The sequence below is a fragment of the Amphibalanus amphitrite genome, unplaced genomic scaffold (genome assembly GCF_019059575.1).
Source record: "Amphibalanus amphitrite isolate SeventyFive unplaced genomic scaffold, NRLGWU_Aamphi_draft 000096F_arrow, whole genome shotgun sequence".
Classification (NCBI taxonomy): Eukaryota; Metazoa; Arthropoda; class Thecostraca; order Balanomorpha; family Balanidae; genus Amphibalanus; species Amphibalanus amphitrite.
In genome coordinates this window covers 1,092,639-1,117,310 of record NW_024881591.1, presented here as the reverse complement: position 1 = coordinate 1,117,310, position 24,672 = coordinate 1,092,639, and the positions used below count along the sequence as shown (strand labels likewise).

At 58.5% G+C, this 24,672-nt stretch overlaps 2 protein-coding genes and 1 long non-coding RNA gene across 3 annotated transcripts in view; 1 reads left to right on the top strand and 2 right to left on the bottom strand.

Moving 5' to 3' along the window:
* LOC122380303 (TLR4 interactor with leucine rich repeats-like) overlaps positions 1 to 24,672 on the top strand; it is a 44,496-nt gene that overhangs the window by 18,194 nt on the left and 1,630 nt on the right. Inside the window, exon 3 of the mRNA XM_043363352.1 lies at positions 2,005 to 2,901. The gene's annotated coding sequence lies outside the window, so the exon portion shown is untranslated. The remainder of the gene's footprint in view (positions 1 to 2,004; positions 2,902 to 24,672) is intronic.
* Positions 3,900 to 9,115, bottom strand: LOC122380305. Its single transcript, XR_006256315.1, has 2 exons — positions 8,444 to 9,115; positions 3,900 to 6,762 (listed from the first exon to the last, which is right to left on the bottom strand). It is a non-coding gene; the product is annotated as an uncharacterized LOC122380305 (long non-coding RNA).
* Positions 18,888 to 23,320, bottom strand: LOC122380304. The gene is made up of 2 exons (XM_043363353.1): positions 23,033 to 23,320; positions 18,888 to 21,451 (listed from the first exon to the last, which is right to left on the bottom strand). Exon 2 carries the CDS (start codon positions 20,688 to 20,690, stop codon positions 19,695 to 19,697), a length of 996 nt encoding a protein of 331 aa, XP_043219288.1. The 5' UTR covers positions 20,691 to 21,451; positions 23,033 to 23,320; the 3' UTR covers positions 18,888 to 19,694.

Sequence of the window (24,672 nt, the reverse complement as noted above, 5' to 3'; positions counted from 1 at the left end):
ACCAGGGGATCCCAGGCTACCAGGGGCCCAAGGCGACTAGGGGCGACCGGGGGCCCCAGGCAACCAGGGGCCCCCATGCGACCAGGCCCCCCGGCTACCAGGGGCCCCCTGGGCGACTAGGTACCCCCAGGCGATCAGGGTCCTCAATATCATGCAACCAGAGGCCCCCATGCGACTAGGGCCCCCTAGGCGACTAGGGGCCACAGACTATCAGGGGCCCATACGACCAGGCCCCGGGCTATCAGGGCCCCTAGGCAACTAGGGGCCCCCAGTCGATCAGGGGCCTCATGCGACCAGAGGCCCCCTATGCGACCAGGGCCCCCTAGGCGACTAGGGGCCACAGGCTATCAGGGGCCCCATGAGACCAGGCCCCCGGCTACCAGAGGCCCCCTAGGCGACCAGGGGCCCAGGAAACTGGGGGCCCTTGGATGACTGCAGGGGCCCCTCGGGTACCCAGGGCACATAAATGAAACTTAAATATCAATTTTTCTTCTGAGTAAAAGACGTTTTATCCAGTGTTTAAAAAAAAATATCCTGGGGCCTGAGGGGCCCCCTGAGCGCCTTCGGCGCTCAGGGGGGGGGGGGGGGCTTTGGCCCCCGTGGCCCCCCCCTTGGGTACGTCACTGGAATCTGCGCGGGACCATCAGGACGTAAAGTAATCTCGATCAGGACCAACGTAAGGCTGTGCCGGAGACTGCGTGAGCCCTCTGATCTTCAGAAACCCACCCATGTATGTTTTCACGTAGAGGCCAGTTTAGGGCCCTCAGAGACCAGTACAGGGCCTGCAAACTACAAAGGCCAGTAGTTTGAGACAATCAGTGACCGAGTTGGGCTCTCAGAGGCTAATGTGGGTCATTACAGGCCAACATGGGCCCTCAGAGGTCAGCGTGGGGCCCTAAAAGACCGGCATGAGCCGTCGTTGGACCCCAGAGGCCAGCAGAGGGCCCTCAAAGGCCAAGATGGGCCCTCCTCACAGGCCAATGCAGGCCCTTAGAGGCCGGCATCGGGTCTTCAGCAGCCAGTGCGGGGCCCTCATTGGCACCTAAAGGTTCGTCTTGGGACACCACAGACAGAAATAAAGCCACCAGAGACCGGTGTGAGACCCTCAGACGCCGGTTGGGACTCCTGAGGCCGGTTAGGGGCCCTCATAGGCCAGATGTGGGGCCTCAGAGGTTGATGTAGGCTCTTAGCGGTCAACGTGGGCGCTTGACCGCCACTGAAGTTCCCTCAGAGGTCAGTGTAGGACGCTCAAAGACCGGTGTGGGAGCTATATTAATAGCTGGGCGTGGGTTTTTGAGCCTCGTGACGATCGAATAATTGCCAGGGCCCCATACACCTATATGGGGGCCCTTTGGTTGTTTGAGGGGGGGGGGGCAAATGATATGATGGCCCCCTTTATGGACCTTTGGGGGCATGGCCCTGATGCCCCCCCCCCCGCGACCGCCACTGTGTTCACATTACACACATGCCTCTGAGATTACATACTAGCTCATGCAAACTCTATGCAGGCCCTGGAGTTCCCAAGCTAATCCTTAAGAAACTAAGCCGGCATACGGCGTCACCACCGGGCTTCTGAGGTGCACAGCAGGCCACTCAATATACCCTGCACAGCACCAACCCATGAGGTCTTACTTTAGTGTCTTAGAGCCGATCTCCTTTAGCAGGGCCCACCCACCACTGCCGAAGAGGATCTCATGCCAGCCATTGCTGGGCCTACGAGAGCCTCAAGTAAACCCACGCTGATATTCCATATAAGATCCGGCCATACTCGTGAACCGGTGCCAGCGACGCTGACCGCCAAATTGACAGAATGCGAAACTGAGCCCACTCATGAGTGAAATTTACGTCCTTTGATGGCGCAAGAAAGAAAATGAAACATACGAAAAGCTTTTCTAGTACTTTTGTTCGATCTGAAAGGTGGGGCCAAAAGATAGTATGGCCCCACCTTTCAGCACCAAAGGGGGGGCCATGGCCCCCGTGGCCCCCCCCCTGGGACCGCCAGTGAATCTTTTATGATGCAATTTATAATAGCCAGCTGAAAGTCGGGCCAGAAAGGAAACCATTAAAAGCCATTATAACTATCGAAAAGTGATGATGGATGAGATCTGAGCTAGAGCTTCAAACAACAAATGAAATAGAAGTCGTCTAACACTGCAGGCGCGTTCTGAGTCATCAAATGTACCCGGCAGCTGAGGCAAGTAGCGATATCGCGTCCCCATGGTATCAGTGAAGGACGTGGGGACGATCTCCAACTTGGTGATCTGTATGATATTGATACGGACAAGTGGCCAGTGAGTGTTGTGATACGATCTCTGAATCAGTTCCGTGAACTTGTATCGATAAGCATCTGATGAGTGGTGTGGGCGCAGTACGCTAGGTTAGCTTGTGCGTGATTTAAGCCAACGTGTTTTTATGTCCGTGGGCGCCGTTTTATTTTACAAAGATGTCGCAACGTCCCCGGAAGTGTTTTGAAATCTGTCGTAAATAAGTAACATCCATCCCTCAAAGTGTCTCTATTCTGATCTGGAAAATTTGGTCCATTAATTCAGCGGTTACTTATTGGCGTGATACATGTGTCCATGAGAGTCCAATGCGGATGTCTCAGCGAGTCTAAGAATGCATCGCAGTCAGTCTGAGTTGGACAAATGCCAGCCTGGCTCTAATTACTCTGGTGCTCGAGCACATAGGCATGACATGCATGCAGCCAGGCACTATGAAGGTTAGAAAATGGATGAACAAACGAACTCTAAGTCGTATGACTCCAAGGGCGTGATAGAAGTTCGTAAAATCGGAGACATTTGCTAGCAATACCTATGTTATGAAAAGTGCATGGCATGCAACGCTCCTTGCATGGTAAAGTGAGGACGATTGGTGAGCAGCTCATGCTACCCATCCCTCGTCATTAGCCGCGTTTACATAGGGCTAGTTGCCAGATAGTGGAATTCCACTAACGAGACATTTTTTCCACTAACGAGACATTTCAGGCACCTTCAGATAATTCTGACGACCTATCCGGCCAGAAGGACCAAACCGATTGACAAAAATAAATACATCGTGGCGGATGAACACTAAAGAGGTACTTCAGGCCTAGACATAGTATAGATGTCGCAACTCGCGGCCTTCCCGGCAGTAAGGGCGAGGTATAGATGACGCTTCTGCAGCAAGTCACTGGAACGTGCGAGTCGTGGAATGGAACGGAAGATACGGAACGGGGGCTTCTTAACGGAAGCTTATTCGTTTTATTTTCATTTAAGAATTGATTTCGTGCGCTAGGGAAAGAACATTGTCTTCTTTTTTCTTACGTCTGCACCCCCCCCCCGTCCCTTCCATCCTTTGAATCAGCCAGTGTGCAGCAAGAGGGTTCATCGGAGAAAAACAACAAAGAGCAATCCTCCCTGAGCCTGTCAGGTCAGAAATAACCTGAGCATAGGCGGCGGAATGGGAAGGGCACCGGGGCACCGTGCCCCCCTTTGATTTTGGCATTTTAACATTAGCCCTATGGGCGCTGCATGGAAAGAATGGGACCAAAAGTCGGCGGTGCCCCCCCCCCCTTAATTGAAGGTGCTCCGCGGCTACTGAACCTGATGACCGTTCGTTATGCCCTACTGCCCACGCTTCTTAAAATTTCAGTAGTAGTCAGTTATCTGGCCAATGTTTCCGTATAGGGGTTGGCAAACACAACTGAGCCTCGTGAGTGGGATGAGTACTGGACACAGAAGTGGACAATCTGTTGGCAAGGAGCCCGCAAGGATAATATCTCGAAACTCAGGACTACGTATACAAACACTTTAAAAGCATCTAAATCTATACTATAATCGAAAGCCGCATTGTTGTGAACTACCGGCACGTGCGTCCAATCACCATCAAGAACGGAAGTCCGACCTACAGCAAGCACGACAGTCCGATCATAGATGTATTGAAAAATAACTAGCAACTTTAAACATCGCCTTCCTCAGCCACGCTCTACACCGCATCACATAAGAAAACCGCCAATATCGATTACAAAACACACATAAAGGAATTTCGTAGGTAGAGATCAGAGGAATACTTCACCTCCTTTATCTGGCGCGTCAATAGGTATAAAGTAATCTTTGGCGTCTACGCACTAGCAACATCTATAATGCAAACAGCAGTTCAGAAACCATCCACTAAAATTGCAACAAGGCAAGGGTTGGTCAAAATAAATTATAGTCACCGTGATAAATAGCAAACGAAATACAGAACAAGCAAGCACAACAAAGCATTCCACACTCGTTTAGACTGTACCTACAATATGCCTACATAAGACATTGCAGCAGTGTACAAGGGAAACATTCTTTAACCCTATTCCTGGCGGGGGGCCTCAGGAGCCCCCCCCCCCCTGAGGTTTTTTGGTTATATCTCCCAAACGCGTTGAGCTAGGAAGCTCAAATTTTCTGACTTTTCCTAAAAGGCTTCTACGCAACATGTCTGAAAATTTTGAGTTGATCTGACCTCAGGTCAGGTCACCAGAGGCGGTTTGGTGACGCTACCTCAGAAAAGTTTGCAATCACGCCAGAGCTAGAGTTTTTGACCGATCAATTTCTTCTCTTCAGGGTTTAGTTAGGGTACCAGTATGTGCAATTTGTATATCTCGGAATTTTGATATCGTTGACCTAAGGTCAGGTCAATTTCGCGACCTCCCCATTATAAGTCAATGGGGGAAAAATCAACTCCCTGTTTTTACCACTAAAACGGGTCGGAATGGCCCCATATACCATACATGACTTCATATACGATCAACCTTCACTACCTTCAGGTCTGTTTTGCTGTTGGGCAGCTGTGAGGTCATGTGACGTCATCAAAGGTCACCAAAGGTTTTTGGCCAATAACTCCGTACAGGAACAAGATACAGACGCGTGGATGGTCTCATTGTGTTCAGCTCGTCAAGACGCATCGAATGATATACATGATGACCTCGAGGTCACGTGACCTGAGGTCAACCTTTGACCTTGACCTTTCGAGGTCAACATATATATATCATTCGATGCGGATTGACGAGAGGATCACGATTATGCCCTTAGTTTTTTCCTATCTTGACTAATTCGAAAGTTATTCGAGAAAAACTCTCTCCATATCTAGTGCCGCCATTTTGACTTTTTCGACCCCTGTGACGTCATCTTTGACCTGACCTGAAAATGACCTTAGTAAAAATTGTAGATCTTGGCCGTGCGTATCCGATGCCGTTTACCGCTTGTCGCTATCTTGCTTCGTTCTCGAGATCTCAGGGGGGGGCCGAATCGGCCCCCCCCCGCCAGTTTCTTGTCCCGGCGGAGCCCGCCAGGAATAGGGTTAAAGATGCTAACGTGAGGAGTTTTAAAAGTTTGGTGAACATAGTTACGAGTCACTGCACAAGAAATGTCGCGGTCGCCAGCCGGCCCAGGCGAAAGAGTCGACGGAGACGGCGTCAAACAAACCCGAGAGGGGGTAGTTTCATCCGCATCAGCGGAGGCGCTCTCTCTGTTAAGGTCGTCAGTTACCAGCCGCAGCACCCTGCTGGCGATTTGATAGCTGCTCTCATTCTCAGCTGGCTGAGCGCCATGTGCCGGGTCATCCGGCTCCATGATTTCCCCTTTCATTAGCAGCTGCTGTTGTAGTTATTGTTGTTGCGTTCCTTTCAGCTGCTGCCGCAGCATAGCCGTATGGTTCTGGATGGTTCTCACGGCGGCAGCCAGGGTCACCAAATCCGTCTCCCCGTAGCCACACCAGACTCGGGAAAATGTACCGAGATGTACCGAGCCAATGTTGCAGCACTCGCGGCATTCATCGGTAGGACTCCGCCCAACCCAATGTCGGCACTGGCAGGAGCCCGACCAGTGGTCCAAGCGAAACTGATGAAAATCGACAGCTGATGAGCGGTCCTCCACTGACGCCGGACGGGTGGCGACGGCGCGGCCGGTCCTGGAGCTGGAACAGCAGAATGGACCGGATAGACGGCGGTCGACCCATATCGACCGGTACCATCCGTCCGGCCAGCTCCTCCAACACCGCTCTTAGGGCGAATAGCTGTTGTTGTTGTTGTGCTGTCCCTCCAGGCTCTGGTGAGCTGTAGCCTTAACGGCTCTGGAGGTACCTGGCGACCCTCGCCAGGGCCGCCACCGCGTCGTCTCGTCGCACGTCGCTCAGGCTCGGGAAGATGGTGCCGAAGATGCGGAGCCGGGCGTTCATCAGCGCCGGGCACCGCAGAAGGACATGGTCCGGGGTGTCGGCCTCTTCGCCGCAGGCGCGGCACCATCCTGCCCGGCATCCCCGATCACTGCACTGGGCGCACTCCGGCGATGGGTGCCGCCCGATTCTGTGCAGGTACTGGGCTGACCCGGACCAGTGTCCTGCTCGTAGTTGGTGGGTCTCCACTGCGTCCAGCCTGTTGGGTCCACGAACCGGCGGCGGGGGACGCCCCTCCATCAGCGGGGCGAATAGCTCGCCGCGCGTGCTAGAGCAGAGGGCGCCTGCCGCGACACGCACCTCTCGGATGTCGCGGTTCGGGGGGGGGGGGTGGCCCCTCCTCCTCCATCTAGCACACCATCGGTGGCGGAGCTGTCTGACCAGATCAAGCTCGCCTCAGACGGGAGCTCCGCCAGACGACTTTCCGCCGCCTTGGCTCGCCAGCCGTCGCGCCCAAACTCGCTTCAGGCCGTGAGTCTATAGCCGGCGCGGTGGCGTGGCTTCGCCATGGTAGCCTTGGGCGGGTTGTCCTCAGAGAACGCATTCGCATTGGCGAGGAGGCGAGCAGCGCCACGAGTCCTGAAAAGACCAAACAATATCAATAGACAATCAAAACTGTAAAAAATTGGCATTAACTGCGCAACTGATGTTTGCTTGTTTGTTTGTTTATTAGGGTTTACGGGCGCTGCGGTGGTCATTTTGCACCCATGAAGCTGTTCTGGTGAACCTGCGCAACTGAGCAGTGATCATGCTATAACTTATGTTTGGCGTAGTACCAGGGTTCCACCTAAAATTTCGGCGCACGTCAGGTGTAACGTCACATGCGACAAATTCAGCGCATGTCAGTTGGGCAAACTAAGGCTGATGGAATAATATAAAACGAGGGCACCAAAAATTGATCCTAAATGACCATACTTGGACATTATTGCAGACCCTCTCTGTATCACCAATTGTCAGAAAACAAGCGGTTTCAAGGAGCGTTAGAGAGTCATGAAGCCAGGATAAAACACAGTGCTATTTTCTAAAAACAGTTTTTACATGATAGAGTTAGGCAACTCTCTCCCTCTCTCTCCGTTTACCATTCGCAAGGCCAAAAAGGCCAATTGGTTTTGAAAGACATTGGATTACAAGCTGAGAATTTTTTACTTTATCATAAAATCTTAAACCTGCGTGTAGATAAAGTCTGAACGGTGGTTTGTAGGCTGATAGGTTGGAGGTTGAAGGTTAGTAGGGAAGGTAAGGTCAGGATGATTTCTGCTTTTTATTTTCATTGGACTTCAGTCTTCATCAACACACGCATCAAAAATATCATCTATTTGAGCATCTTCAAGCCTCAATATACAAGTTGTACCACAAAAAATTAAAAATTGATGTCATGCCAACATATGGTCATGATTTTTACCACCAGAATTGAATTAAATGCCTATTGATGCTTTACCTAATATTTTGAAGCCTGAAATCTGATTAACCAAACATTTTTTTCTTGTGTTGGCAGTCTAAAATTTGGCTGGCTTGAGCGCGATGCTATTGCTCTAGCAGAATCTCAAACGGATGTCTACCAAGTGCCACTCCCAAGAAAGTTTTTCAAGATTCTAAAACCACAAACTTTGTTGCTGCCTGATCGTGTGATGGTAAATCAAATGATAGCACTCCGTCTGAGGCCAGTTTTACAAACAGAAAATAGCCACCTGCCGGATTATTTTGCCTAAAGGCTAATTCACATATGGAGTGTAGGTAAATGGTGAAGCCCTCACTGCTTACATGCCTATCGCGTTTACCCTCTGTATGTTGTACCTACGTGGAATGGATATATGAGGAGAAAAATTCCAGGCAGCTATTTTTGTTGGTAAATCGGGTAAAGTAAAACTGGCCTCTGAACGAAAATTTGGACTGAGTGAGATGTCGGCTCTTTGGTGGTTTGGATAGGAGTTGATGATTTTAATTGAAAGGTTAAAAGGAAAGGGCAGGGGCGCGGGAACTACTTTCCGACTGGGGGGCACACCATAATAGAGATCAACCTAGGGTATCCCCAAATCTAGTTTTCTCACCGGTTTTAGGCCACTTATTTTTCACCCCTCGGCTTTTTCAACAAAAAAAGAAAACATTTGCAAAAAAAGTGTGGTATTCCGTCTCAAAGATGTGGGGGCACCGCCCCCACGGCCCCAGAGTTGGGGGGGCAAGCTGCCCCCACTGCCCCCCCGGCTCTCGCGCCTATGGGAAAGGGTTTCAAGACAATCGGCATGACAAACCAACACCTTACCTGCAGTTCAAGTTTGTCGATTTCTTCATCAAAATCTAGTCTTCGTCTAGTCCACAAATTAAGATAAAATTACTGGATAGGTACAACTTCTTCTTCTTCTTCTTCTTCTGCACCTCACCTGCCACCCCCTACACTTCTACCTTATTCTGATAAATATCTTTACATAATTTTCACAAGAATGCCACTCAACGGGGTAGATCTAAAAGAGTGCAGGGCTTAAGTTTTGAGCTACAGAGTTCTCAGTGATTTTGAGACACCCAATATGTCTTTGGCACGCCGTATTTGTCTCTCACCGCTTGCGAATTCGGCGATATGATTGGTCGAAGGCCGAGGCTATGGGTCCAAGAAAAGGCCAAGATTCCTGCCAAGATCCTTACAGATAGCCAAGACCGATGACTGACGTGACTGACGGCATGTTACTGCCCTTGGCATATTGCCAATGCACTGCTCCGTCATATCGGCAGTGATGTCAACAGTCATATCGGAAGTAATATGGTAGCTAAACGCAAAAACCATTTGGTGTATGGCTACCATACTTTTCCGATAACGAGACATTCTAGATCAATCTCTCTACTGTTGGCGACATCTGCTGAGAAATCCCAAGACCGAACGCAAGCACATAAAAGTAATGCACTCTAAGGATGCGTTCGAAATCTGGGAAGTGACGGATTTCATTCCTCAATGCCTGTCCCAGCCCAGGGGCGTAGGCAGGGGGGGGGCCACTGGGCCATGGCCCCCCCCCTTGGGCGCCGAAGGCGCCCTTTGCGATTGGAGGGCGCCGAAGGCGCCCTCCAATCGCAAATGCAATTGTGATATAATCGAATCGAAAAACAATCGCGACTGGAGGGCGCCCTCCAATCGCGAATGTGTTTACAGGGAAAATACGGATGGAGGGCGCCCTCGGAGGACGCCCATTCCAAATACGCCCTCCAAATACGGTTGGAGGGCTCCCTCGGGCGCCCTCCAACCACATTTGTAGGCTGTAGCTCTCTAAGCGTAACGGTGGTCGCCTATGTAAGCCGCTGTCCCGTAAATAAGCGCCCTCTCACCCGAAGGCGCCCTCCTGTAGGTTGTTGTTGTTGTTGTTGACTCCCCACGTAGCGGTCGCTACGTAGCCTCCCGGCTCTGGAGGTACCTGGCGGCGGCCCCCAGGGCCGCCACCACGCCGCTGCTCCGGACCTCCTCCTCCCTCGGGTATATGTTGCCTAGGTGTCGTAGGCGTAGTCGCATCAGTGCTGGGCAGCGTAGCAGGATGTGTTCTGGCGTGTCCGCCTCCCCCTCGCCACAGCAGCGGCAGCCGGCCGCCCGGCACGCCAGCGAGTTACACTGTGCGCAGTCCCGGCCGGGGTTCCTGCCGATCCGATGCAGGTACTGCGCAGATCCCGACCAGTGACCAGCGCGCAGTTGGTGCACATCAACCGCCACCTCGCGTGGTGTAGTGCTGGGTAGCGGTGCGGGTAGGTGGCCGTCCATCAGCCGCCTGTACCAGCCGTCCGGCCAGTTGTTGGTCGCCTCCTTTCTGGCGATCCGGGACGCCGCACGGTACACTGTGCGGACGTCGACCGGGACTCCCTGCTGTGGGAGGGCGGCGGCTTCCTTGGCGATGGCGTCCACCCGCTCATTTCCTTCCAGCTCGCAGTGGGACGGCACCCATTGGAGGTGGACTCTTCGGTCCCCATCAGCCACCAGTGCCGCCATGTGCTCCCAGATGGCGGCACCTAGAGGGGACGTCTGGGCCGCTGGTCCTCCCCTCAGCGTCGCAAGTGACGCCTGTGAGTCGGAGCATATGATTATATCCTGCTCGAGGGGTGGGTGCTCCAGGAGATGTTGTACTGCCGTCTTCAGCGCCACCATCTCAGCCCGGTAGCTAGAGCATATTTTCCCCGCCGCCTCTCGCAGAACTTCAGTTGTTCCGTCTGGGTGCTCGATGAGGACCCCGGCGCCGCCATCCGTCACTCCGCCGGTCGCCGACCCGTCGGTCCAAGCCCACGTCGCACACTGGGGGAGCGCTCCCAAGCACGCCTCCGCAGCGCTTCTCCTCATCGACGCGGTCGCTCCGACCGGGAGCGGGCCGACGTCCAGGCGGATCGACACGTTTTCCGTCGCTGTCCACGGGGGCGGTCTCGTGGCTAGGCGAGCTTCGACGGGCAACTCCACGCCCGCGCGGTCCCACACCGCTCTCCCGCGGTCTCTCCATCCGGTCACGGACTTGAGACGCGGCACGGGGGCCGCTACTGCTACGGCGTGCAGCGGATCCTCCGGCGGTAGAGAGTGCGCTTTCGCCAGCAGGCGTGCTGCCAGCGCATCCCTCCTCGCCGCCATCGGCACGACGCCCGCCTCTGCTCTCACAGCGTGTCTCGGGGTGGAGATCGGACAGCCGGTGATGGTGCGTGCCGCCGCCAACATCTCCACTTCCAAGACGCCGAGATGCGTTGTCGCAGCCGCAGGCAGCCACGCCGCCGCCGCGTGTTCTATGGCGCCGCGGACGTATCCGTTAGCTACCGTCCGGAGGAGCCTCTCGCCGAGCCCCCACGACCTTCCGGTGAGCTGTCTGAGTTGGTTGATTCTTGGTCTTGTCTTTCTTCGTAGACGACGGCAGTGCGGCCCGAAGTGCAGGAGTCTGTCCAATGTGACGCCCAGAAGGTGGAGAGTCTCCCGCGCCTCGACCGTGCTACCGGCTACCTTGATGCGGCAGTCCTTGGCGTCCTTGGCTTGCTGCGAGAGAACCAGAAGTTGGGTCTTCTCGCCGGAGACTCTCATCTTGGATTCGCGCGCCCACCTTGTTAGCGCGTCGGCTGCCCTCTGGGCCCTCTCCCTCGCCACTTCAATGGTGTTGCCCGCGCAGAGCACCGCCGTGTCATCCGCATACATGTAGGGTGTGCATCCGGGGATCTTCTTGATGACCTCCACCAGCGGCGCCGCCCATAACACAAACAAGCTGGGCGACAGCACGCTGCCCTGGGGTAGTCCGGCGCGGAAGACCCGCTCACCGGAGAGATCCCCGCGAACCTCCACTCTCGTCCTTCGGTCTCTCAGCCACTGCCACACCCAGCGGACAAGACACAGCGGCAGTCCCTGTTCGGTCAGGCTGAGCCGGAGGAGGCGATGGTCCACTACATCATACGCTCGGGCAAAGTCAAAGGCCACGAGGACGTATTTCTGTGCCACGCTTCCATCAGGCCTCCTCGCCGCCGTTCTTCGATCGACCGCCGGTCGCTGCCATCCGTCCTGCACCTCTTGGACGAGGCGGCCGATGTTGTCCTCCACCGACCGCCCCGCTCGGAAACCCGTCTGTTCTGGAGGGAGCAACCCTCGGCTTTCCGCGAAGTAGGTAAGTCGGGCCAAGATCATGCGCTCCAACAGCTTGCTCAGGTTGCTGGTGAGTGCTATCGGCCTGTAGCTGCCCAAGAGCCTCTTGTCCTTGCCGGCTTTCGGAATCGGTATCACCGTCGCGACGCGCCACTCTTTCGGGACCTCTCCGGAGCTCCACGAACTGTTAAAGGTTCTGAGGAGTTCTTTCTTGGCGATCGGGCCGAGGTGGCGGAGCATCTCGTTGGAGATACCGTCAGGGCCCGGTGTTTTCTTCAGCTTGGTTTCCACGATCTGGGCGTTGAGCTCAGCCAGGGAGAAGGGCGCGCACATCTCTGTTCGCCGGTCTCGGCACTCACATAACCGTGCCGCCGGTTGAGACAACTTGCGCTTTGCGGTGAGGTCGACCTTCTTGTTTCTGACATGACGCGAGACTTGTGCGTATGTCTTAACGAAGGCGTTAGCTTTCTGCTTGTCCGTAACCAGAAGCTTTTTGTCGTCGTCCATCATCGCCTGGCCGTCTCGGTGCTCATCGTCGGTCGCTCCTTCCCACTTTTTCAGAATCTTGGAAACCCTTCCGAGGCTTGCTGGGCGATTCAGTGTCGTTCCCACAAACTCGTGGAACTGCTCTCTGGAGACCCGTCCCTCAACCTCGGCGGCGCGCTGCTTTGCTGCGATCCAGCGCGTCCGACTGTCCGGATCGTCGGGTCGGATCTCACGTCTGGCAGCTTGACGGTCACGGATGGCTTCTTGCAGGTCAGGATGGAGGGCCCACGGTCGGGGGTCCGCTCGCGCTCCTTTCGGAATGTGTCGCTTGGCCGCGTTCTGGATGGTTTCCGTCAGGCGTGTGGCGGCCTCCTGAGCCGTCCGCGTCGGCACCGCCCCGGTCAGGGCAGCCTCGCAGTCGTCCTGGAAGGCTCGCCAGTCCGCCTTGTGGTGAGCCCATCTGGCCTTCCTCTTCCTCTGAGGACGCGCGTCGGATGCCCGGATGGTGATCTTCATCGGTAGGTGATCGCTGCCGAGGTCTTGACCAACTTCCCAGGTCGATCTGCGCGCCATCATCTCGCCGCACACCGCGAGGTCCGGTGCGGAGTGACTACCAGAGCGGTAGCTGGTGAATGTCGGCTCTCCAGAGTTTAGAGGCCGCCATCCGATGTCGTCCAGCCAGTCCGCCACTCGCTGTCCCACCTCGTCCGGCCCATCGCAGGCGGCGTCCCACAGGGGGTGGTGCGCATTAAAGTCCCCCAGGACCAGCGTTTTGTCGTCTGTCGGGATGGACGCCGGGTCGAAGTTGTCGGCACGATCGTCTCCCGTCGCCCGGATCGGCGGTCTGTCCCTCCTGTAGGTCGCCACCCTGCTACATATTGCCGCCCTTCTGCTGATCGGCGTCCTCATAATTATTGGCGCTCTCCTACCTATTGCCCCTCATGTGAAATTTTCAAGGCCGCCTTTCTCCTTTTTGGCACCCTATTGTTCAGTGCCGCCCTCCTACCTATTGGTTCCCTAGTCCTTCCTGTTGAATGTTAATCGGGGCCCTTCTCTTATTGGCGCCCTCGTGTTGATCGCCGCCCTCCTAACCACTGGCACCCTCCTGTTGATCACCGCCCTCCTATCCACTGGTACCTGCCTGTTGACCAGCGCCCTCCGCACAGACGCCCTCCTGTTCGTGTCATCCTCTTGAGCAAAGGCGCCCTCCTCACCATTGCCACCCCCATTTTAATCGTCACCCTTCCGCTCATTAACGACTTCCAGTTGATGACCGCCCTCCCACCTATTGGCGACCTCTTGTTGATCGCCACCCTCCTATTGGTGCTCTCCTGTTCCTCGCCACCCTCTTACCTGGTGGCGCCCTCCTGTTGATTGTTGATCGGGGCCCTCCTACCTATTGGTGCCCTCCTGTTGATCGCTGCCCTTCTATCCATTGGCGCCCTCCTGCTGCTCGCCAACTTCCTACCTATCGATGCCCTACTATCGAAACTCGGGATGTTGATCGGGGCTCTCCTACCTATTAGCGCCCTCCTGTGGATCGCAGCCCTTCTACCTATTGGCAACATCCGTTGATCGCTGCCCTCTTATAATTTATTTACTCCTTTGGCATGTTTTTCAACTTAGTCGTTCTATTGCACATAGTTGATGTCTTGCCTGTGAAAACTGCCACAAATGAACGTGCATTCAGCACAATGAATGAAGTACCTATACCTACCAAAACTATCTACGCTCTACGATGCATAAAACACGTCTTTGGTCTTAACGGATTGATCCTACTTTACGTGCATCATGGCATCTATATGGATTACGATTAAGTATTGTCAACAGGTTCGGCCGCAACAGCAGGCATCTGAAGTTTCGGTGATTGAAACTGGTTATGTGGGTACACTGTATGCATCTGTGAGAAGGCTATGAAGGCTGGTCTGAGGTAATTTGGATGATGTTTACGCATCTCGCTCTCCGGTATCAATCCGATACGGTGATTTGGTGCGTAGATATGCCACCGCCAATAAACTTTTATACATCGACACCCATGAGCCAAGCTTTCTATACAGTTTGTGTGGCAGCGGCCCGACCAAACCTTAGGTATTTTTTACACCTTCAAATTTGGTAAAAGAGCGAGAGGAGCTTTGAACGGTGATCGTATAAAAGGCGTGCCTAAAAAGCGGAGGAAAAGGTTGTTTTCAAAAATTTCGCGCGCCTTCGGCGCAGCATTTCAAGAACACTTGACCTTTTGTGACCTGGAGTATAAAGAATACACACGATGCAAAATCAATGCAGCGCGACCTATACGAGGTTACGCAAAAAAAAAAAACTGGTGGCATGGTAAAAAACGCCTCCCAACCCCCCCCCCCACCCCGCTGAGCGTTTTTTTATCTCGCGACCGTATGGCGCCCTCCTTGGGTGAGGTGGCGCCCTCCAAACCCTTGGCCCCCCCCTTCGCGATTTTCTAAATACGCCGCTGTCCCAGCCTAATCCCCATGCTGTTCGTTCCGCCATCTATTGCCATGTTTTGCATTCGCACTTCATGAATTGACCACCCCGCCAAGAAGGTTGGTATCAAGTTGGTATAGGTGTCGCATTGCTCTGGTCGATCAAGCTGACCGCTGAGCCAACTGTCTGGAGAGTGGAGCCGATCCAAAAAACGCAGAAATTCAAAAGACCGACTCCAAAGCAATGGCAGCATGCATATCAAAAGAGCGTCATTCTGTCATGATTGCGTCAGAAGCAAACATAATGGCAAGAGTTTCTTGTGTGTCGGTAGGCGCGTGTGGAGCCGCTGGACCGACCGGGGACGTACCCAAGGGGGGACGGACGGGGTGCGCCTCCCCCCTAGGGGTTTTCAGGGCCCATGCTGGCAGAAGGCCAACGTTGGCCAAAATCACGTCGGAGACGAACGAAATTCATGGGAATCCCCCAAAAAATCACGTCAGGACTCAGGACAATCAAGGCTCTCCGACTCGCCTGCCACCTAGGGCCCTTCAATTTACTGCGTGGGGCCTCCTGTGAATAACCGCTAGTGTCTGTGTCTGACCACTAGGACCCTGGACCCCTCTGACTCCTCGGGTAGAGGGCCCTCTGTAGGTAGGAGGCTCTCTCTACGGGATTCCTCCGCTCCCCCCCCCCCCCCCTCGGCCAAATTCTAGGTTATACGTGCCTGCGCTAAGCCGGGGTCGGAGAGAGGAGTTGACGACCGAATGACAAGGAGTACTCGTCCTGAAAGTAAACATTTGGAATATAAACAATCCAAAGCTGTTCAGTATTTATATCATTCGAGAGCAGTGCCTTCAATTTGGATACACTTAGCATTCATTTCCCACACCCGTGTACACTCCACGAAGGCTTCTCCGCTGCGGACTCCCGCTTCCGCCGATGCGTCAGTTCTGTTATGGTCGGTAGTGGCGATTAACACGGCGATATCCTTGGAGCGACACAGGACGACCGAAACACGATGGCGGCGACCATGGAACTGTTTATTTTTTATGTGCTTCCATATGACCGGGGGGTGAGACCAAATGAAGGGAAAGGAAGACGTGCCCCATCACAACACCCCCCCCCCTCAAGACGCATGCGTCGGTACAAGATACGTATTGCGTCTAACACATAAACAAAAATGTACACCACACACGGTGTGGACGCACGAACTCAGTCGTACGTCTGGTCCGCCCTGCGCACGGTCAGTCGGGCCGGACGGCGACGGCGGCGCGTCCCACGGCGCACTGAGCTGGGGTCGTCGGCGCTGTTCCGCAGCACCGGTGGTGCCGGCTGTCCGCCCGCCGGCGCAGCGGCGGCGGTCTCCTCCGTGCCGTCGGGTGCCGAGCTCGGAGCGAGCTGCTGCCGGCGCCCGGGTGCAGGTGTGGCGGCGCCCTCCGAGATGAGAGATCTCTGGGGTCGCAGATAGCGCTGGTTCCGCCAGTAGACTCGGCCACTGGGCAGCCGGACCAGGTAGTCGCGCCGCTGTCCGACCGCCGTGATGACGCCGACGCGGTCCCACAGCCCCGACCGCGGGTCTTGGACGAGCACACGCCGACCCATGGTGAGCGCGCTGTGCTGGCGGGCTGTCGTGTCGTACCGCTCGGCTGTTTCCTGTTGCTGCGCGGCGGCCCTGGCGTCACAGTCGTCCGCCGCCCGCTGCCAGCAGTCGGCGAAGGCCCGGTGGTGCGCCGGCACTGCCGATCTCAGCGGGTGGCCGAACAGGACCTGAGCCGGAGAGCGGCCGTCGGCGCGCGGCGTGTTGCGCAGCCCCAGCAGCCCCTGCGCGTAGGCGTCCGTGTCGAGCTCGCCGCTGCTGGTCGCCTTCTGGATGAGCCGTTTGGCGGCCTTGACCGCCGACTCGGCGTGCCCATTAGACTGAGGGTAGTGCGGTGTAGAGATCTGGTGCTCCACTCCCCAGCGGCGCAGAAACTCTCGGGTGAGCCGGGCGGTGAACTGGTGTCCACCGTCTGTCCGGAGGGTGGTGGGCACGCCGGTGGCCGCGAATATCTGGCGCAGGCTGCAGACCAGGTCTCTGGCAGTCGCCTCGCCGGCCACGTGCGACACAAACGGCCACCCGGACAGCCGGTCCGCGTATACCAGGAACGTGCGGCCGGCCCAGGCGAAGTAGTCAGCGGAGACAGCCTCAAGCACTCGTGATGGCGTCTTTTCCGGCATCAGCGGCTCCTTCTGCTGACTGGGCAGGTACTGCTGGCAGGCCGGGCACGCTCCGACATGGTTCGCAATGTCACTGTCCAGGAACGGCCAGTAGACTACCTGCCGCGCGCGGCGTTTGGTGCGCTCGACGCCCTGGTGACTGGCGTGCAGGCGCTCGAGCGTGGCGCGCCGCAGACTGGGCGGTATCACGAGCCGCTGGCCGCACACCACCAGGCCGTCGTCCACGGCCAGCCGGTCCCGAACTCCCCAGTACGGTCGGAGGCGCGGGTCCAGCTGTGACCGGTGCTCTGGAAACCCGTTCAGGATCAGGTCAGTGACTGCGATGAGCTCCGGGTCGGCGGCGGCGGCGGCGCGCACCTCTGTCAGCGCCGCGTCTTTGAACGGGCTGGGACCGTCGTCCGCCCCGTCGGTGGCCAGCCGTGAGAGCACGCTGGCGAGCTGATGGCTGGCGTCCCTCTCGGCTTCCTCGTCCTCAGGCGCCGGGTCATCCACCGGCGCGCGCGACAGCGCGTCCGGGATGGCGTGCAGCTTGCCTTGCCGCCAGATGGCGAGCAGGTTGAACGGCGCCAGCCGTTCTCGTAGCCGCTGGAGCCGCGGATTTTCGATCTCCGCAAGGCTCTTACTGTTGAGGATCGGGATGAGCGGCCGGTGATCGGTCAGGACTTCAAACCGCTGCATCCCGCCGAGATAGATGCTGCATTTCTTGCAGGCCCAGGCCAGGGCCAGCAGCTCCAACTCGATCACGGCGTACCGCGACTCGGCGTCCGATAGGAAGCGTGAGCCGCACTGGATCAGTCGCCACCGGCCTGCGGCGTCTTGCTGCAGCAGGCAGTAGCCCAGGCCGCCGGAGCGAGCGGCGTCAGTCTCAAGGACTGTGCGGCGGCGAGGGTCGAAGAAGTCGAGCACGGGAGGCGACGTGAGTGCCATCTTCACCGCGCTGAACGCCTGCTCGTGCGCTGGCGTCCACAGCCACGCGTTCCGCGGCCGCAGCAGCTGTCTCAGCGGCTAGGCGGCGGCGGCGACCTCTGGGGAGAAGGCGCCGAGCTGGGTCACCAGGCCGAGGAACGACCGTAGGTCGGTGATGTTGCCCGGCCTGGGGAAGGCCTGGATGGCACGGACTTTCTTGCCGTCGGCGGTATAGCCAGCCGAATTGATGCGAAAGCCGCAGAATTCGACCTCGTCTTCCGCGAACTGACATTTGTCCGGGTTGAGTGTGATACCGTGCTGGTCACACCTTAGCAGAATCTGCCGCACGTGCTGCAGGTGGGCGGCGTAGTCAGCGTCATAGGCCAGGACGTCGTCCACGACCTTACACGTGCGCGGGATGTCGCCGAGCGCGGCGTCACCGCGCTGGTTGTACACGTCGCCAGAGCTGACGATTCCCATTGGAGCCCTCAGGTACCGGTAGCGGCCCCACGGCGTGATAAAACACGTCAGGTCTCGTCTCTGTCTTCTGGCCGGATGGGGACCTGGTGGTACCCCGCCTTGCTGTCCAGCTTGGTGAAGTACGCAGCGCCGGGTGAGACGAAGGCGAGTGCGTCTTGAGGCGAGCGGACCGGGTACGTCGGTCGCTTCACGAACCGGTTCAGTTTCGTGAAGTCCACGGTCAGCCGACAGCCGGACACTGTGCCGTCTGACGACCCCTTGGCCACAGGAACGATCGGATGACACCAGTCTGTGGGGTGCTCCACCGGCTCGATGATGTCCTTTTCCATCAGCTCGTCGAGTTGCAGTCGCACGTCCTCTCGCCAACAGAACGGGATATTCCGGGCGGTGGTCACAGCGTGAGGGACGGCGTCGTCCGTCAGCTCGATCTTCATCGGCTCCCCCGTCATCTTCCGCAGGGTCGACTCCGTATCGAAGACCCTCGGGAACTCGGCTTTCAATCTGTCGAAATCTGCCCGCCGCTGCCGTGCGGAGGGGGTGCCACCGGCGGCCGGGCGGCGGCGCGCGCGTAGGGCCGGGCGGCGGCGCCCGCCCGGTCGGGTCGGCGCCGGCCGAGCTGGCGGCCGGCCGGTCGGCGGCAGAGACGCGGCTTATGTCCCGGGTCTCCTCAGGTGCCGCCGTCGTGCCGCTGCAGCGCCGTAGTGCGGGCTGTCTGCCGGCGGCGGGGGCCTCAGGCGGCTCGCCGGGCGGCGGCGGCTCCGGTGCCCCACCGTCCGTCCCAGTCTCGGCTGCCGAGCCGCGCTGGCAAATCTGCCGGGGAAAGCTCGCCGGTAGAATTCCCAGGCCGATACAATCGTGCCACGACAGCAGTGGTGAGTGCAGTGCTCGCAGAACGGACACCTGCACGGTCTGTATGACGTCACCGAGCTGCAGGGTGAGGGCGCACGTGCCCACACAGTCCAGCCGGCGGCTGTCGGCGGCCCACAGCACAGCCGTGGAGGGCGTGAGGTCCGCTCTGCTCACTCCCATGGACTCGGCTTGTTGCAGTGAGAGGGCTGATATCTCGGCGCCTGTGTCGGGCGTCCATACGGTCGTCCGCCTGACTCCGTTTGGCAGGTGCAGCTGTAGCCGGACCTGCGGCGACCGGTGGGCCGTCACAATGTTGAGGCGCGCGCCCGGCGTCCGGGCTGCCGGCGGCGCTGACTGCTGCCGGTTCCCCGTGTCTCTCGTGGTTGCATTCGCTGCCAGCACCGAAACCTGCCGGTGCGACGCGTCGGCAGCCGTGCTGACACGGCGGCGGCTGATTGCGCTACGGTGGCGCCGGCCCCTCCCCTGGCGGCTGCTGCTCGCGCTACGGAAGCGCCAGTCCTGTCCCTGGTGGCTGCGCTCGGAACTAGGCGTCTGCCGGCGCCGCTCTTCAGTGCCCGCGGCATGCCGACAGACCGAGGAAAAGTGGTCCCGTTCGTGGCCATCGGTGGCAGGTGCGACCCAGGGCGGGGCAGGCACGACCGTCCGTGTGCTGCGCGGCACCGCAGCGGTCACACCGCCGGGTCTGGTCGGCCGAGCGCGAGTCCGCGCCGCTCGGCCGACCGCGCTGTCGCCGGTACTCGGAGAGCCGGCGCAGAGACGGCTCGCCCGGGCCACGGATCGCCGAGCTGTTGAGACGGGCGCTCTCGGACGCCCGGCACAGGTCGGCGGCCATCTGGAAGGTCAGATCGGGCAGTTCCAGCATGCGGCGTCTGGCCTCGTCATCACTGGTGCCCACCACCAGATGGTCTCGGAACCTATCATCGGTGCAGTTCGGGCAAAAATCACAGCAGGACGCTATCTCCTTCAGGGCGCAGATAAAATCGTCCACTGACTCGCCTGGCTCCAGCATCCGCATGTTAAACTCGCAGCGGTCGATCACCACGTTCCGCTGCCGCCGAAGGTGGGTGTGCATGGCGGTGATTACATCGGCCATGGACGCCTCGGCCGGGATGGGCAGGCCAAACCGGACCACGCGGGCCCAGTCGTCGTCGAGAACAGCGAGCAGGGCGGCCCGCTGCTCAGCCTCGGTGAGATCGTGGACGCCGGTGAGGAGGCAGTAGCCGGAGAACTTCTCTTTCCAGGCCTCAAACTCCTTGAGGGTAGCGGTAGCCGCCAGCCGGGGCGTGGGCGTGCCGGCGGCGGGCATGCGTGCACGCGGCCGGGCGCCGGAATCGGGCCCCGCGGCTGCCTGGGCGGGTGCCGTGGCGTCCTGCACGGCCGTCGGGCCGGGAAGCACCCGCTCCAACAGCGCCGCCATCCGCTCCTCACGTCGCGCTGCCGCTGCAGCCAGCTCCAATTGCTGCTGCAGCATGCCCCGAAGTAGCTCCATCTCAGACGGCTTCTCGGCGGCGGCGGCCGACTGCGCCTCATCGCCGCCCGCCATCTTGGACGCGCGCGCCGCACACAGATGTCACTCGCGACTGGCGACACGAGCATGAATCAGAGATTATCCCAGCCGCTCGCCAGGTTTCGTGCCCCACCCCACGCCAGCCCGTCACCGACTTCAGTCGGCTGGGCGGCCCATCTTCCGCGATAGTCCTGAGGGCTTGCCCTCGGGGAGCGCGTGCGCCTTGGCGAAGAGCTTCGCTACCAGCACGTCTCGCCGGGCGGCCAGCGGGCACCGGCATCAGTCCGGACTTCACCATCACTGCGTGGGCTGGGATAAACAAGGGGCAGCCGGTGATATACGGGTCACCGCCTGCATCTCCCTTTGGAGGAGTTCCACGTGGGATTGTGGCGTCACCGGGAGCCAGGTGGCGGCCGCGTGCACCAGCACTCCACGGACGTATCCAGACGCTACAGCGCAGAGCTGTCGTTCCTCTAGTCCCCAGCGCCGCGCTGTCAGCTTGCGAAGCTGCTGGATCCGGGGCGCACTCGGGAGCGGAGACTGCGGCAATGGGCCCCGAAGTGAAGGAGCAGGTTGAGGGGGTGGCTCCGAGTAGTTTGAGACGGTCGGCTGCTGGAACCGACTTTCCGTCGACTTTGATGGCACAGTCCACGGCGTCCGCGGCGCTCTAGGAGACGACGAGCAGCTGCGTATTTCACCCGCTACCAGCATCTTGGACTGTTTTGCCCAGCGCAACACAGCGTACGTCGCCTGCCGCGTCCGGCCCCAGTTCAGTATCGTCTGTTTCCATTAACACTCTGAAATGACAAAATAATTAGCCATTAAAATCAAAGTTCAGCACTGACGAAGTTTAACCAAACTTGCCATTTCAACATAACACAGTGAGCTGTCAGAATGCTGTTCTTTTGTGCTTTGACACAGTTGCAAAATAGGTACCTTCATACGTATATCATAGAAGTAATTACTGGTTATTATTATTGGAGGATTTTTTTGCAGCATTCTCGTCAAGTAAAATACATTATCTTCTTTAAAAGGACCATAGTGTGAGGTGTAAATACAGTCTGTAAGGTTGTCCAGACTAATTGTGCCCCTATTTGTACGGTCTGGGCTGGAGCATGTACTGTTGGCATGTTTGCACGTCCACTTTGGATTAATCTGGCATGCTAAGCGAATGCGATGGCAGCGCCTTGCATTGCTTGCATGCGGTGGTTGGCATTGTTGGGAGGTGTTCTGACTATCTGTTTGTCCCGCTTTGCCCACAGCGTCGACTGGGTTGAATATACTTGTATTTCTGAGTGAACAGTTTCTCACATTTGGAGGCAGCCATTCAACCCAGTCTGGAACCCACTCTTGCTTCCGAAGACGCTTGAGGTGGCAGAATTCCAGCAAGTCAATGAGTTTTTGTGATAGCGTGGATGAAAAAGTTCAAGCACTCTCTTTAAAGTAGCGGCCAAGGAGCCACGGACACAGGACATGGCGTGTGCCCCTGTTAAGCCAGACAGATTTAATGGTTCTGGTGATGTGGAAAGATTCTTGGCCCATTTTGAAGTGTTGTCAAAAGCCAATGAGTGGTCAGAACAAAAGCAGTTCCTGCAGCTCCCTGCCTGCCTGACTGGACCAGCTTTTGATTTTTATCGCCAGTTGCCTGCCATGGAGTGTACTGACATTCACACACTGAAAAAGGCGCTCAAAGCTGAGTATCATACACCAGCTCTCCCTACAGATTATGCCATCATGCTGTCCAAGCGTTCACGCATGCCTGGAGAAACTGTCATGCAGTATGGCGAGGCTTTGAAGAGCCTTGGCAGGAAAGCATATGCTCCCTTCAGTGAAGAACAGTTGGGAACTGTTTGTCGCTCCACATTTCTGAACAATGTTGATGAAGCTATGAGAGTGCAGTTACTACTGACCCTGAAGGAAACAGAAAGTTACAGGGACCTACTGCAAAGAGCTCGACAGCTGGAGCAGGTAATGGGACCTCGTGTACGTCATATTGAGGAACAGTCTCAAGAGCACCGCCTGGAGGATGAGGTATCCAAGCTGTCCCTGGTTGTGGCGAATCTGGAGAAGAAGGTGGATGCACTCCAGGCAGGACGACAGGAAAGGACTCACAGACGTTCACCGCCGGGGCCGTGTCCGAACTGTGGCCTGGAGGGACACTGGCGTAGGGAATGTACCAAGCCCAGTAAGGATCGACAGCAGACAAGTGCTGCAGAGGTTATTTGCTTCAAATGCAATACGCCTGGACATTTTGCTAAGGGTTGCGCGGCCCATTTTCAGTAGGCGCGGCTGGCGGGGGTGGGCGGAGAGTGATTCGTACCTCTGTACGTCCACTTTACCCCGAGTCGGCCGCGCCTTGCAGCTGGAGCGCGGATTACCTGAACGGTGATGTTGTGTCGTCCTCCGTATGGAGGCCGGCCGCGGCGGCCCGCGGCTCGTCGGTGCGTGGATCTTAGAGCCGGCCCGCTCCGGCCGGCGGCTCGTCGGCGCTGGAGTCCAGTAGCGCGCCTGCTGCGGCCGGCGGCTCGTCGGTGCGTGAATCCTGGAGCGCGCTCGCTACGGCCGTCAGCTCGTCGGCGCTGGAACCCTGGAGTCCGCCCGCTGCGGCCGGCGGCTCGTCGGCGTTGGAGTCCAGTGGCGCACCTGCTACGCTCGACTACTCGTCGGCACCGGACCTCCGTGGTGCGCCCGCTGCGGCCGGCGGCTCGTCCGCGCTGGAGTCCAGAAGCGCGCCTGCTGCGCTCGGCTGCTCGTCGGCGCCGGACCCCGGTGGCGCGCCTGCTGCGGCTGGCGGCTCATCGATGCTGGAACCCTGGAGCCCGCCCGCTGCGGCTGGCGGCTCATCGATGCTGGAACCCTGGAGTCCGCCTGCTGCGGCCGGCGGCTCGTCGGCGCTTGAGTCCAGTGGCGCGCCTGCTACGCTCGACTGCTCGTCGGCGCCGGACCCCCGTAGCGCGCCTGCTGCGGCCGGCGGCTCAACGGCGCTGGAGCCTCGGGGCGCGCCTGCCGCGGCCGGCGGCTCGGCGCTGGAACCTCGGGGCCCGCCTGCTGCGCTCGGCTGCTCGTCGGCACCGGACCCCCGTGGCGCGCCTGCTGCGGCCGGCGGCTCATCGGCGCTGGAGTCCAGTAGCGCGCCTGCTGCGCTCGGCCGCTCGTCGGCGCCGGACCCCGGTGGCGCGCCTGCTGCGGCTGGCGGCTCATCGATGCTGGAACCCTGGAGTCCGCCCGCTGCGGCCGGTGGCTCATCGGCGCTGGAGTCCTGCTGCGCTCGGCCGCTCGTCGGCGCCGGACCCCGGTGGCGCGCCTGCTGCGGCTGGCGGCTCATCGATGCTGGAACCCTGGAGTCCGCCCGCTGCGGCCGGCGGCTCGTCGGCGCTGGAGTCCAAAAGCGCGCCTGCTGCGCTCGGCTGCTCGTCGGCGCCGTACCCCCGTGGCGCGCCTGCTGCGGCCGGCGGCTCATCGATGCTGGAACCCTGGAGTCCGCCCGCTGCGGCCGGCGGCTCGTCGGCGTTGGGGTCCAGTGGCGCACCTGCTACGCTCGACTACTCGTCGGCACCGGATCCCCGTGGCGCGCCCGCTGCGGCCGGCGGCTCGTCGGCGCTTGAGTCCAGTGGCGCGCCTGCTACGCTCGACTGCTCGTCGGCGCCGGACCCCCGTAGCGCGCCTGCTGCGGCCGGCGGCTCATCGGCGCTGGAGCCTCGGGGCGCGCCTGCCGCGGCCGGCGGCTCGGCGCTGGAACCTCGGGGCCCGCCTGCTGCGCTCGGCCGCTCGTCGGCACCGGACCCCCGTGGCGCGCCCGCTGCGGCCGGCGGCTCGTCGGCGCTGGAGTCCGGTGGCGCACCTGCTACGCTCGACTACTCGTCGGCGCCGGACCCCGGTGGCGCGCCTGCTGCGGCTGGCGGCTCATCGATGCTGGAACCCTGGAGCCCGCCTGCTGCGGCTGGCGGCTCATCGATGCTGGAACCCTGGAGCCCGCCCGCTGCGGCCGGCGGCTCGTCGGCGCTGGAGTCCGGTGGCG

Bases quoted from the DNA above. Each gene is read 5' to 3' on its own strand.
- LOC122380304 (XM_043363353.1), bottom strand. From the start codon at position 20,690: ATGGCGGGCGGCGATGAGGCGCAGTCGGCCGCCGCCGCCGAGAAGCCG.